Here is a 12,388-nt window from a genome sequence, read left to right on the forward strand (position 1 = left end):
GTAACTCCAGCATTTTGGGAGGCTGAGATGGGTGGATCACTTGAAGTCAGGAGTTCAAGACCAGCCTGGCCAACATGGTGAAACCCCATATCCATTAAAAATATTTAAAAATTAGCCAGGCATGGTGGCATGTGTCTGTGGTCCCAGCTACTCAGGAGGCTGAGGCAGGAGAATTGCTTGAACCCAGGAGGCAGAGGTTGCTGTGAACTGAGATAATGCCACCACGGCACTTCAGCCTGGGTGATAGAATGAGACTCCATCTCAAAAAAAAAAAAAAAAAAAAGAAAAGAAAAGAAAAGAAAATCTAAGGGCTCAGGAACCAGTTTGGACTTGATTTTGAATCCCAGTTCATCCCCTTCCTAGCTGTGTGACCTTGATTGTGTGCCTTAACTGCTCTGTGACACAGTCTACCTGTCTGCAAAATGGAAACATAATACCTGCTATCAGGATTGTTGAGGAGTAAATAAATGGAAATTGGTGGACGAGGCTGTTAACCTTTTCTTCAGGTGGACGCTGGGACACAAGAGCATTGCAGCATCAATTCTCCCCCTAAAGGTTTGGGGACAGTTGGTGCAGAGGTGAGACCAGAAGTGCGACCACAGGAGGTGTCTATCCAAAGTTCCCTCCACTCTCCATGGTAACCAGAACTGGAGTCCCACCTCCCAAAAAGCACCTGGGCATGGGGTGGGGTCGTGTGATGATGTCTCGCCTTGCCTGGAGTGAGCCCCAGAAAACTCACGCAGCACGGACGCACTTTATTTATATGTGTACATATGTATACAGGAGGCTGTACAGCGTAGGGCCAACGCCCACCTTAGCTATGGTCCCGGGGGTGCGGGACTGGACACTCCTTTTTTGGTCAGGCCTGCTGGGGGCAGAGCTTCAGCAGGGCACCGGGAGGTCAGCCCCACTTCAGGCTTGGTGCCCGAGCCCAAGAGGGAAGACGGTGGGGCTGGGGTTACTGCACTGCTGGGTGCACTGCACTTCGCCTGGGCTAGGGAGGGTGTCTGGGGCTCCGGGGAGAGCTTTGGGGAGGCAGGCTTGGAGCGAGGCGCGCTCAGCGTGGTGCGCTCCTCCACCACTTCCAACACCCAGCGCTCCCGGCCCCTGGGGGCCTCGGGCACGGAAGGCGCCAGGGGTGCGGGTTCCTGCAACCCCTTGGAGTCCGCGCCCAGAGGCTGAGGCGCCACAGCCTTAGCCCCGGGCCGCGCAGGCTCTACGACAATGGGTACCAGGGGCGTGCCCGCCTCGCCAGAGCTGCTGCGCCGGCCCGTCTCGTGTTCCTGCACCGGGCTCAGCGCCGCCTTGGCCACAGCCCTGGCCATCCCACCAGTGCCATCCTCCGTCTGCACGCTCTGATGCCGCGTGCAGCCGACTTCCCGCTCCAGGGTCCGGCCCCCAGGGGTCGTCGCACGGGGCGGGGTGCACGCCTCGGCGCCCCCCGGGGATTCCTTCTCCTTGCTCGATGCTTGTGGCCTGGAGGCACCCTCGGGCAGCAATGGGTCCGCGCCCAGGCTCAAAGGTGACTCCTGTCGGCCCAGGCGGCGGACGGCGACCTGCCGGGGCGCGCCAGGGCCCTCGACTGGGGGCGTCTCGCCGTCGGACTCGGCAAGGCTATGCAGCGCCAGCTCGCCATGGAAGTCCTTGCGGAAATCCGGGTGGCCCACCTCGAGGCTGTGTTTGCGCAGTGCACCCTTCTTGTCCGCGCTCAAGGAGGCTCCCAGCTTCTCGGCCGACTGCACGCGCTTGAGGAGCGGCGAGCGAGGGGGCTCGGCACTCTTGGGGCGCGGGCGCACGACTGGAGGCGATGAGTGCAGTTTGGCCGGGAAGCTCTGCGTAGTGTGCGAGCTGCCCACTGTGTGGCCCGGCAGTGGCGGCGGTGACGCCTGCGTGGGGGACGGCGTGTGTGCCAGCGGCGACAGAGGGATGTTGCCGGCCGACTTGCATCGTGCAGAGCGGTACTGGCGGTGGAGCTTTGGCGACAGTCCGTGCAGCGTGCTGGGCCGAATGTGGTGCGACGCGGACGACGCAGGCGAGTTAGGCGTGCTCGAGGCTGGGGAGCTGCTCTGGGATGAGGCGCCTGCAGGTGACATGAGGTGAAGCGAGTGAATACAGCTCGAGCACCAGCCAGGCCACCCTGCGCACCAGCCCGAGCACCAGCCAGGTCCCGGCGCAGGTGCAAGAGGTAATACCTAGGTAGGCGGAGTCAGGCGTGGAGCGGTAGCTGTGCGTGGGCGAGCGTGCCGGCAGCCCGTGCGTAGGCGAGCCCGGGAGACTATCGCTGGATGACAGCGAGCGGTTCAGCGACGACAGCGAGCGGCTAGTATGCAGCAAGTTCGACTGCTTCGTGATCTTCCGGAAGAGGGAGCTGCGCTTCTTGCTGCGGGACAGGGAGGGGGCCAAGAGTCCTTGACCTGGAAGCCGGAGCTCAGGGCTCCTCCCACTTCACGGTCTCACCACTGTAACCTCCCACCCCTTCTGGCCCTTCCCTCTCCAGATACAACCCACCTATCAAGACAAAGAACTTCCTTTAGCTCAGTGCTGCTTGGCTCCTCCCACTTCAGTCCCCACCCCGCCTTTGGCCACTCCTAGTCTAAGCTAGAAACAAGCATCCAAACAAAACCAACCTATTCTGCCCCGCCCACCTCTCTAGCTCCTCCCTCTTCCGCTACAACACACCTATCAAGATAGAACTTCCTTTAGCTCCTCCTACTTCAGGCCCCGCCCAACTTTAGGCCACGCCCAATCCTGGCTACAAACACTCATCCAAACTGGCCGGATCGCGGCTCACTGCAAGCTCCACCTCCCGGGTTCACGCCATTCTCCTGCCTCAGCCTCCCGAGTAGCTAGGACTACAGGCGCCCACCACCACGACCAGCTAATTTTTTTGTATTTTTAGTAGACACAGGGTTTCACCGTGTTAGCCAGGATGGTCTCGATCTCCTGACCTCATGATCCGCCCGCCTCGGCCTCCCAAACTGCTGGGATTACAGGCGTGAGCCACCGCGCCCGGCCTTAATTTTTGTATTTTTAGTAGAGACAGGGTTTCATCATATTGGCCAGACTGGTCTCAAACTCTTGATCCCGAGATCTGCCCATCTCGGCCTCCCAAAGTGCTGAGATTACAAGTGTGAGCTACCGCGCCCAGCCCGCAGCCCCTCTTAATTTTTTGTCCTCTTCCCTTTGCTTGTTGGTCACTTGTTCCCCCCACCTTTCCCGTGCTCTTCCCTTCTCCATCCTCACCTGTGCCCCTCCCGCCTGAGTTCCACCCACTGCTCAAAGATTAAGCTGTTTACAGCTGTGCCCACCTCTCCTGGCCCTCCTTGGCGGAGGGTCGTTTGTTCCTCCGAGCCATTTTGGCCTTGTAGCTGCTGCGCCTTGCGGGACCAATGCGGATAGAGGTATTTTCGAAGGGCGTTGTGGTCACTGCTACCTTGTTGCCACTCTGGGGGAAGAATGGGGGAAAATACTCTGCTAGGGGTTGCTCAGGCCTCCCCCACCCTCTGCCCAGGGTGCTTCCTTCCCTGCACTCACCTTAAGGATCAGCTCCACGACCTCAGGATGCACCATGCCATGCACAGGCTCCCCATTCACGTGGGTGATGAGGTCCCCAGCACAGAGTCCTGCCTCCTGGGCTGGGCCTCCTTCCTCCACGTGCTGGGGAAAGAGCACCCCACAGGGGCAGGATTAGTGGGATTGGTAACAAGGAAAGCTCCTAAACTTATATGCAGTACACTTAGTTCTCCATGCACTAGAATCCTCATAACACCTTGTGAAATAGCAATTATTCCTACCCTTTTTTTTTTTTTTTTTTTTTTTTAAGACGGAGTTTCACTCTGTCACCCAGGCTGGAGCACTGTAGCGTGATCTTGGCTCACTGCAACACCCGCCTCCCAGGTTTAAGCGATTCTCCTGCCTCAGCTTCCCAAGTAGCTGGGATTATAGGCATGCGCCACTACCTCCAGCTAATTATTTTTTTATTTTTATTTTTTGAGACGGAGTCTCTTGCTCTGTCACCCAGGCTGGAGTGCAATGGCACCATCTCGGCTCACTGCAATCTCTGCCTCCCGGGTTCAAGTGATTCTCCTATCTCAGCCTCCTGAGTAGCTGGGATTATATGCACCTGCCACCACGCCCGGCTAGTTTTTGTGGGTTTTTTTTTTTTTTTTTTTTTTTTTTTTTTTTGTATTTTTAGTACAGATAGGGTTTCACCATGTTGGTCAGGCTGGTCTCGAACTCCTGACCTCGTGATCTGCCCGCCTCAGCCTCCCAGAGTTCTGGGATTACAGGCGTGAGCCACTGCACCTGGCCAATTTTTGTATTTTTAACAGAGACGGGGTTTCACCATGTTGGCCAGGCTGGTCTTGAACTCCTGACCTCCAGCGATCTGACCACCTTAGCCTCCCAAAGTGCTGGGATTACAGGCCTGAGCCACTGCGCCTGGACTATTCTCCCTATTTTGCAGATGAAGAAACAGACTCGGCCAGATGCTGTGGCTCACGCCTGTAATCCCAGCACTTTGGGAGGCCGAGGTGGGCGGATCACGAGGTCAAGAGATCGAGACCATCCTAGCCAACATGGTGAAACCCCGTCTCTACTAAAAATACAAAAATTAGCTGGGCGTGGTGGCACGTGGCTATCTGTACTCCCAACTACTCGGAAGATTGAGGCAGGAGAATGGCTTGAACCCAGGAGGTGGAGGTTGCAGTGAGCCGAGCTTGTACCACTGCACTCCAGCCTGGCGGCAGAGCAAGACTCCGCCTAAAATAAAAAAGAAAAATAAAAATAAACAGGTTCAGAGAGGGAAGAGGCATAGAGGGTCACAGAGGTGTCTCACCCAGGCTAACTGGTTTGAGCTGGAGGGGCCTTTTCCCCCCCAGCCTCCACTCTGTGATAGAGACTCCACCCATGAGTACTCACCCAGACAATGTGGTGGACACTATAGACATCCGAGTCACCCATGTAGACACGGATGGCACGCAGTGTGAAGCCATACTTCTTGCCCGAGCGCTGGATGGTGATGGGGGAGCGGAGCCCACTGACAGCTGGTGAGTAGTCCCGGCTGGGTGAGGAGTCCCGTGAGGATGGGTTGGAGGACAGAGATCGTGGAGACATGGGACTAGCAAGGGGTGAGCTTCCATGTGGGTCCACTACAGACACACAACCGTGGTCAGAAATTAGAACCAAGAAGACACACATCTCCCTGTATCTGCTCCTCCCTCCTCCCAAGTCTAAGTCGCAGAGCAGCCTCTCATTGGTCCAGCCTGGAGCCAATCACGGTGGACAGGGAATATGCAGCATTTTCATTGGTCTGTCCTGCCTCAAATGGGGGGACAGCCCCTCCCCTGCCAGGTGGGGCCCAGCGTTACCTGCAGGAATCATGACAGATAAGGCAGTGGCTGAGGCTGACTTGATGACTTTGCCCCCAGTTCGAGAAGGCCTCTTCTCTACTGCCGCATCCCCCGACATCTGCTGGTGCCGCGCCCGGCGCAGAACCAGGTCATTGGTAGCCCTTGGGCCTGATGCATCCCCATCCTTCGAGGGTGGGCAGAGGTCACCTGGGCGTGGGCGGTCAGCTGCAACAGAAAGCAGGTGTGTTAGGAATCAGTCCAAGGCCGGGGATTTCCCACATGCTGTTTCCCTGCCTGGAATGCTCTTCCCACTTTTTACCCCTGATGTATGGTGAGTTTCATCTGAGCAGGTAACCTGCATCCCGCACTGCTGCTCATATAGAGACATAGTCTGTATCAGACTGTATCACTGACTGACCATGGCACTGGGGTGTTTCTAATGTTAAGAATCTCAAATAGGGCTGGGCGCGGTGGCTCACGCCTGTAACCCCAGCACTTTGGTAGGCCAAGGAATGCAGATAACTTGAGGTCAGGAGTTCGCAACCAGCCTGGCCAACATGATGAAACCCCGTCTCTACTAAAAATACAAAAATTAGCCGGGGGTGGCGTCACGCGCCTGTAATCCCAGCTACTTGGGAGGCTAAGATGCGAGAATCACTTGAACTTAGGAGGTGGAGGTTGCAGTGAGCCGAGATCACGCCATTGCACTCCAGCCTGGGTGAGGGAGTGAGACTCTGTCTCAAAAAAAAAAAAAAAAAAAAAAATCCTAAATTAGAATGTGAATAGTACGTGAAGTCTTTCACAAACAGCAACAGGCTCATGGGATGCTCACTATATGACCAGTAGGACATTGGGGAAGGTAGCACGATAGGGCACTCACTGGCCTCGGAGTCCCCGGCGCTGGAGGTGCCTTCCCCTTGAGTCTCCTCTTTGGCGGCCCGTGCATCCAGGGAGCCCGGGGGGTCGGAGCTGGGCCGGGGAGGCCTGCGCAGCCGGGCCTCATCCTCGTCCTCTTGGGGTGCGCTGAAGCGGCTGGGCTCCAGCAGCGCGGAGAAACGGCGACGGGCGCCCAACGGTGGACTGGCCTCTCCCTCCAGGAAACTGGCCTCGGACGCGGAGAATCGCTTGCTGCACGGAGGGGCGTGGTCAGGGAAGACACGCCCCCTTCAACCCCGCCCCCAAACTCCGCCATTACCCTGCTCACATCTCCGGAGAGCCCCCTCTCCAGGTCTTCTCACGCAGGGTCAGGCCGCCCAGCCCCTCCCGCTTGCCGGCCACCTTCTCCTCGGGGCCCTTGGTGCTCGGCTCCCGCTTGCTGCTCCCTGCAGCCGCTACTGGGGTCTTGGGCTCGTGCTGCGACAGCTGCTCCATGCTGCTATACACCTGTAGGTGGTGGTGGGAGGCAAGTCCAGCCCGGATTCCACCTTCACTCCAGAGCTAATCATCTTCCTGGCAGTGGATCCCCGCAAAGCGCACTCCACCCTCCGAGGCCTGGCTCCGACCAATTGTGCATGGTCCGCCCACCTACAATTCTTCAGTTCTGGCCCCACCCCACAAAGTTAGGCCCTGCGTTTTATTCTAGACTCTATCCCTAGAATGCCCTGACCAATCTGCTCTCTACACACCCCATCTTCCCAGCAACCCCTTAATTTATGTCTCCTTCGCCCAGGCTAGACCCTGCACCTCTCTACAAGTTGCTTCTCAAAGCAAAACCTATGGCTTCTCTGCCTGTTATCAGAAAATAAATAAATAAATAAATAAAAGCAAGACCTTGTTGGGCTTTACCCCGCCTTTGCTGCTGGCCTCATTCCCACGTCCTGACCCCGCCCCGCCCAGACCTAGCCCCGCCCCACCATGGCCTCAATCTGCATAACTGTCCTGATTCCTGTTAGATTCCACTCAATGCCAAAGGCCCGCCCCATAGACTCCCGAAACTGCCTGTCGCGTGGTCTTACCACTTCCCAGACTCCCACCCCATCAATAACTTCCCGCTCCTGAAACCTTGGGCACCAGGGAACCTGTTTCTCACTGTCTCTCCAAGTCCCATCCCTCCCGAGGTCTCGCCCTGTCCCACACTCAGCCTTGGCCCACCTTGCTGAAGCGCGGAGAGCAGGAAGAGAACTGGCGGATTTCCACGGGCTCCTCCTCCGTCGTGTCATCCTCGTCATAGGAGTTCACATGGTGATACCTGTCTGAGCGGGCTGGGGAGCGGGTATGGGCTGTGACTGTGGGTACGTGTTTCCTCCTCATATCACATCCCCGCAGAAGCCCAGTCCTGGTTCAAGCCCAGTTTACAAGTCTTCAGGTCAGGCCACGTCCGTACCTCATTAGTGTATTTAATTTAGTCTCCGCTCCCAGGCTAGGTCCTTGCCCCATTCTCAGTGGCACCGTCTAGCTCCGCCTCCAAAGATGCCACGCCCCCAGATTCCACCTACAGTGCTCTGCACCCTGGCCTCACCCCAGGCCATTCTGAGCGCTAGTACCTCTCTCTAGCTCAGTTACAGGCCCACGCTCACAACTCACCCCAGTCCACGCCCCACACCCACCCCAATCTCAGATTCTTACCTACATTTCAGCCTGAGCCCCACCCCATGTCAGCCCCGCCCCATTGGCCCCGCCCCTGATAAAGTCCGCCCCCGCCAAAATACCACCTTTGCACCTAGGCATCACATCTAAGTACTTAGCCGGGCCCTATCCCAGGCTTTACTTACCCCAGGGTCCCTCTTCCCGGATCCCACCCCTCGACCCAGGCCGTGCCTGGTGTCCCAGCTCACTGTCAAAGTAGCTAGTGTCATCTTCCGACTCTAGGTGGGGGATGAACTCGGCCTTCTGCCTCAGCAGCCCTGTCCAGTCCAGGTCTCGAAAGAAACTGTGCTGCTTCACCTCAAAAGCGCCACCTGGGAGGGAAGGAATTCCAGCCACAGCTGATGGCCAACCCAGCAGCCGAGCCCCGCCCCCCATGTCTTCCACCCCCGGGCCACAGCACAGGCTGGGCCTGGGGTTTTGGAGTCCTGCTCTCCATCAGTGGACCCTCAGCTCCTCTGCACGGCAGACTTACCTGCCCCAAGCCTGACCAGAGGGTTGGTCTGCAGGAGGCTGGATATGAGGAGTTGGGCCTCTGTGGGTAGGGCTTCATCCCCCTCGGGCCACAGGATGTCATCTGCAAAACAAAACGGAGTTTAGGGGCGTTTTTGTTGTTGTTGTTGTTGTTGTTTGGAGACAGGATCTCACTGTGTCACCCAGCTGAAGTGCGGTGGCACGATCATGGCTCACTGCAGCCTTGACCTCCTGGGTACAAGCAATCCTCTGGGGGGTGGCTTTGAAGTCCCTGGAACACTGGGCCTGTCCATCTCTCCGTGCACACCACGCCCTGCCCCTGTGCACTGCAAAGCCACGTACCACTGATGACCTGTCCAAATAGCTCCTCTGGCGTGTCTCCGAAGAAGGGCACACAGCCCACCAGGAACTCGTAGAGGATGATCCCCATGGCCCACCAGTCCACTGGCTTGCCGTAGCCTTGACGCAGGATGACCTCAGGCGCGATGTACTCTGGGGTCCCACACACCTGGGGGCAGGCTGTCAGCCCACGCCCTGGCCACAGGAGGGCCCTCGAGGGAGAACTGTGCCCCCCAACAGGCCCTGGGTTCCCGAGGTCCTGCCGGGTCACTCCACCCGCAGCGACCCCCATGCCCGCACACACACCTGTTTGTCCAGGAACTCCCGGGCGTCCTTCTCGATGTGGCCTTCATATAAGTTGGTGGTAAGGCTCATGAGCCCCATTTTGGAAAGGCCGAAATCTGTGAGCTTGATGTGACCCATGGAGGTGATAAGGAGGCTGTAGGCACAGGCGGGGTCTCAGGGATGAGGCCCGTCCATTCTGCCTCCTGGCCTACCAAGGGGCAGAGAGGTAGTGATGGGAAAGATCAAAGCTCACTTGTCAGGCTTGAGGTCGCGGTGCACGATGCCATAGTTGTGCAAATACTCCAGAGCTAGCACCGTCTCGGCAAAGTACATGCGGGCCATCTCTACTGGCAGCGCTCCGATATTCTTCAGCAGAGTGGCACAGTCGCCGCCTGCAAGCCAGGAAATGGGCCCACGTAAAGAGAGCATGCACCATAGCACCAACTTCCCATGTTATGTACCCATTTTACAGATAAGGGAAACAGGCTCTGAAAGGGGCCTCCCTCTCTCCAGGTCCTCTACTGGGTTCTTCTCTTTTTTTTCTTTTTCTTTCTTTTTTTCTTTTTTTTTTCAGATGGATTCTCACTCTTTGTCGCCCAGGCTGGAGTGCAGTGGCGTGATCTCGGCTCACTGCAAGTTCCGCCTCCCCAGGTTTATGCCATTCTCCTGCCTCAGCCTCCCGAGTAGCTGGGACTATAGGCGCCCGCCACCACTCCCGGCTAAATTTTTTGTATTTTTAGTAGAGATGGGGTTTCACCGTGTTAGCCAGGATGGTCTTGATCTCCTGACCTCGTGATCTGCCTGCCTCGGCCTCCCAAAATGCTGGGATTATGGGTGTGAGCTACCGCACCCGACCCTCTACTGGGTTCTTCTTGTCCTCTTAGCTGTCCTCCAAAGTTGGTGTCATCAGCTCATCTTATTCACAAAGGGATGGAGACTCAAACAGAGGATGGGTCATGCAGGCAGTTGTTGGAGGAGGTGACATTTAGTTGGGGAAGGAAGGCTGCCCAATTATCAACTGCATCTGGAAGCACAGCCCTCTATCTCAAGGTGTCTGAACCTTGGAGCTGGGAGCCTTAGATGCAGATTCTTGGCCTTCACTGGATTTTTTTTTTTTTTTTTTTTTTGAGACAGGGTCTTAGGGCTTACTCCATTGCCCAGGCTAGAGTGCAGTGGCAAGATCACAGCTCACTGCATCCTCTACCTCCTAGCTCAAGCAATCCTCCTGCTTCAGCCTCCTGAGTAGCTGGGACTACAGATGTGAGCCACCATGCCCAGCTGATTTTTTAAAAATTGCTCAAGGCCAGGTGTGGTAGCTCATGCCTGAAATCCCAGCACTTTGGGAGGCCAAGGCAGGTGGATCACTTGAGGTCAGGAGTTCAAGACCAGCCTGGTCAATATGGTGAAACCCCATCTCTACAAAAAGAATACTAAAGTTAGCCTGGTGTGTTGGCAGACAACTGTAATCCCAGCTACTCAGGAGGCTGAGGCAGGAAAATGGCTTGAACCTGGGAGGCAGAGGTTGCAGGGATCCAAGATCGCGCCACTGCAGACCAGCCTGGGTGACAGAGCAAGACTCCGTCTCAAAAAAAAAAAAAAAAAAAAAAAAAAAGGTTTTTGTGGAAACAGAGTTTCATTGTGTTGCCCAAGCTGGCCTCCAACTTCTGGGTTCAAAGGATCCTCCTGCCTCAGCTTCCCAAAGTGTTGGCCACTGCATCCGCCCCTCCACCAGATTTACTGTAAATGACGTTAGTATTTCAGTCTCTCAATATCTATTTCCTTTTTTTCTTACAAAGGCTAGATTTCCTTCCAGGTGCAGCAACTCGTCAGTATGTAACCCAAGTTGCTCCAGTGACTCAGCCCTTGGAATTTTCACTCTTTTCCCATAAGAATTGCGACACTCGGCCAGGTACGATGGCTCACGCATGTAATCCCAGCACTTTGGGCGGCAGAGGCGGGCGGATCATGAGGTCAGGAGATCGAGACCATCCTGGCTAACACGGTGAAACCCTGTCTCTACTAAAAATACAAAAAATTAGCCGGGCATGGTGCCAGACGCCTGTAGTCCCAGCAACTCGGGAGGCTGAGGCAGGAGAATGGCATGAACCCGGGAAATGGAACTTGCAGTGAGCCGAGATGGTGCCACTGCACTCCAGCCTGGGCGACAGAGCATGAGACTCCGTCTCAAAAAAAAAAAAAGAATTGCTACACTCATAGAATGTAAGCTGAGATCTGCTAGATGGCAACCTTGCTACATAAGGGCTTGTCTAGAAGGAAGCCCACATGTTAGAGTACAGAGCCAAGAGATGGAGAGGTTCCTGATGGAATGGTTTGAGTGCCTAGATCCAGCCATTCCTGAAGGTAATAATTGATTTTTCAATCACCAAAGACCAAGAAAGCTAGTATATTTCTTTATTTTTCTGTTCTCTTTTCTGCGAGATTTTGCTGGGTTTCAGAAACTCTCTGAGGGTGGGGCCCAGGAATCTGCATTTGAGCACATTTATTGTGTACTCAGAACCCACCATAGAGATACTGATTCAGCCCCCTTCTCTCCTTCTCCTCTGCAATGAACCTGGACTACAGAAGTCACCTACCTCCTACTCTCCTGATCCTGCTCTGTCCACAGGAGTTAAATGGAATTTCTTTTCTTAATTTTTTCTTTTTCTTCTCCTTTTTTTTTTTTTTTTTTTTTTGAGTCAGAGTCTGGCTCTGTCACCCAGGCTAGAGTGCAGTGGCTCCATTTTGGCCCCTTGCAACCTCCCCTCACCCACCGCCCCCGAGTTCAAGCGGTTTTTTCTTTTTTCCAAGACAGAATCTCTCTCTCTTGCTCAGGCTGGAGTACAGTGGCATGATCTGGACTCACCGCAAGCTCCGCCTCCCAGGTTCCCGCCATTCTTCTGCCTCAGCCTCCACAGTAACTGGTACTACAGGTGCCTGCCACCACACCCAGGTAATTTTTTGTATTTTTCGTAGAGACGGGGTTTCACCATGTTAGCCAGGATGGTCTCAATCTCCTGACCTCGTGACCACCTGCCTCGGCCTCCCAAAGTGCTGGGATTACAGGCGTGAGCCACCGCACCCGGCCAAGCAATTCTTGTTCCTCAGCCTCCGGAGTAGCTGGGATGATAGGCATGCACCACCACTCCTGGCTAATTTTTGTAATTTTAGTAGAAACAGGGTTTCATTGGCCGGGCACAGTGGCTCACACCTGTAATCCCAACACTTTGGGAAGCCGAGGCAGGTGCATCACCTGAGGTTGGGAGTTCGAGACCAGCCTGACCAACATGGAGAAACCCCATCTCCACTAAAAATACAAAATTAGCTGGGCGTGGTGGTGAATGTCTATAATTCCAGCT

General features: G+C 55.6%; 1 protein-coding gene across 2 annotated transcripts in view; it reads right to left on the reverse strand.

Annotated features, from left to right (window-relative positions):
- Window positions 1–735: 735 nt before the first annotated feature.
- The window catches only part of MAST1 (microtubule associated serine/threonine kinase 1), a 39,580-nt gene continuing 27,927 nt past the window's right edge, over window positions 736–12,388 (reverse strand). For both annotated transcript variants that reach the window (XM_007995429.3, XM_007995431.3), the window contains 14 exons: window positions 9,286–9,424; window positions 9,054–9,186; window positions 8,751–8,916; window positions 8,410–8,511; window positions 8,126–8,248; window positions 7,443–7,552; window positions 6,556–6,734; window positions 6,232–6,479; window positions 5,370–5,576; window positions 4,921–5,150; window positions 3,535–3,657; window positions 3,309–3,445; window positions 2,193–2,380; window positions 736–2,080 (listed from right to left, as the gene is read on the reverse strand). In XM_007995429.3, the coding sequence (XP_007993620.3) occupies window positions 819–2,080; window positions 2,193–2,380; window positions 3,309–3,445; window positions 3,535–3,657; window positions 4,921–5,150; window positions 5,370–5,576; window positions 6,232–6,479; window positions 6,556–6,734; window positions 7,443–7,552; window positions 8,126–8,248; window positions 8,410–8,511; window positions 8,751–8,916; window positions 9,054–9,186; window positions 9,286–9,424 (3,347 nt within the window). In that variant the 3' untranslated portion in view covers window positions 736–818. The remainder of the gene's footprint in view (window positions 2,081–2,192; window positions 2,381–3,308; window positions 3,446–3,534; window positions 3,658–4,920; window positions 5,151–5,369; window positions 5,577–6,231; window positions 6,480–6,555; window positions 6,735–7,442; window positions 7,553–8,125; window positions 8,249–8,409; window positions 8,512–8,750; window positions 8,917–9,053; window positions 9,187–9,285; window positions 9,425–12,388) is intronic.

Source organism: Chlorocebus sabaeus, chromosome 6, assembly GCF_047675955.1.
Source record: "Chlorocebus sabaeus isolate Y175 chromosome 6, mChlSab1.0.hap1, whole genome shotgun sequence".
NCBI lineage: Eukaryota > Metazoa > Chordata > Mammalia > Primates > Cercopithecidae > Chlorocebus > Chlorocebus sabaeus.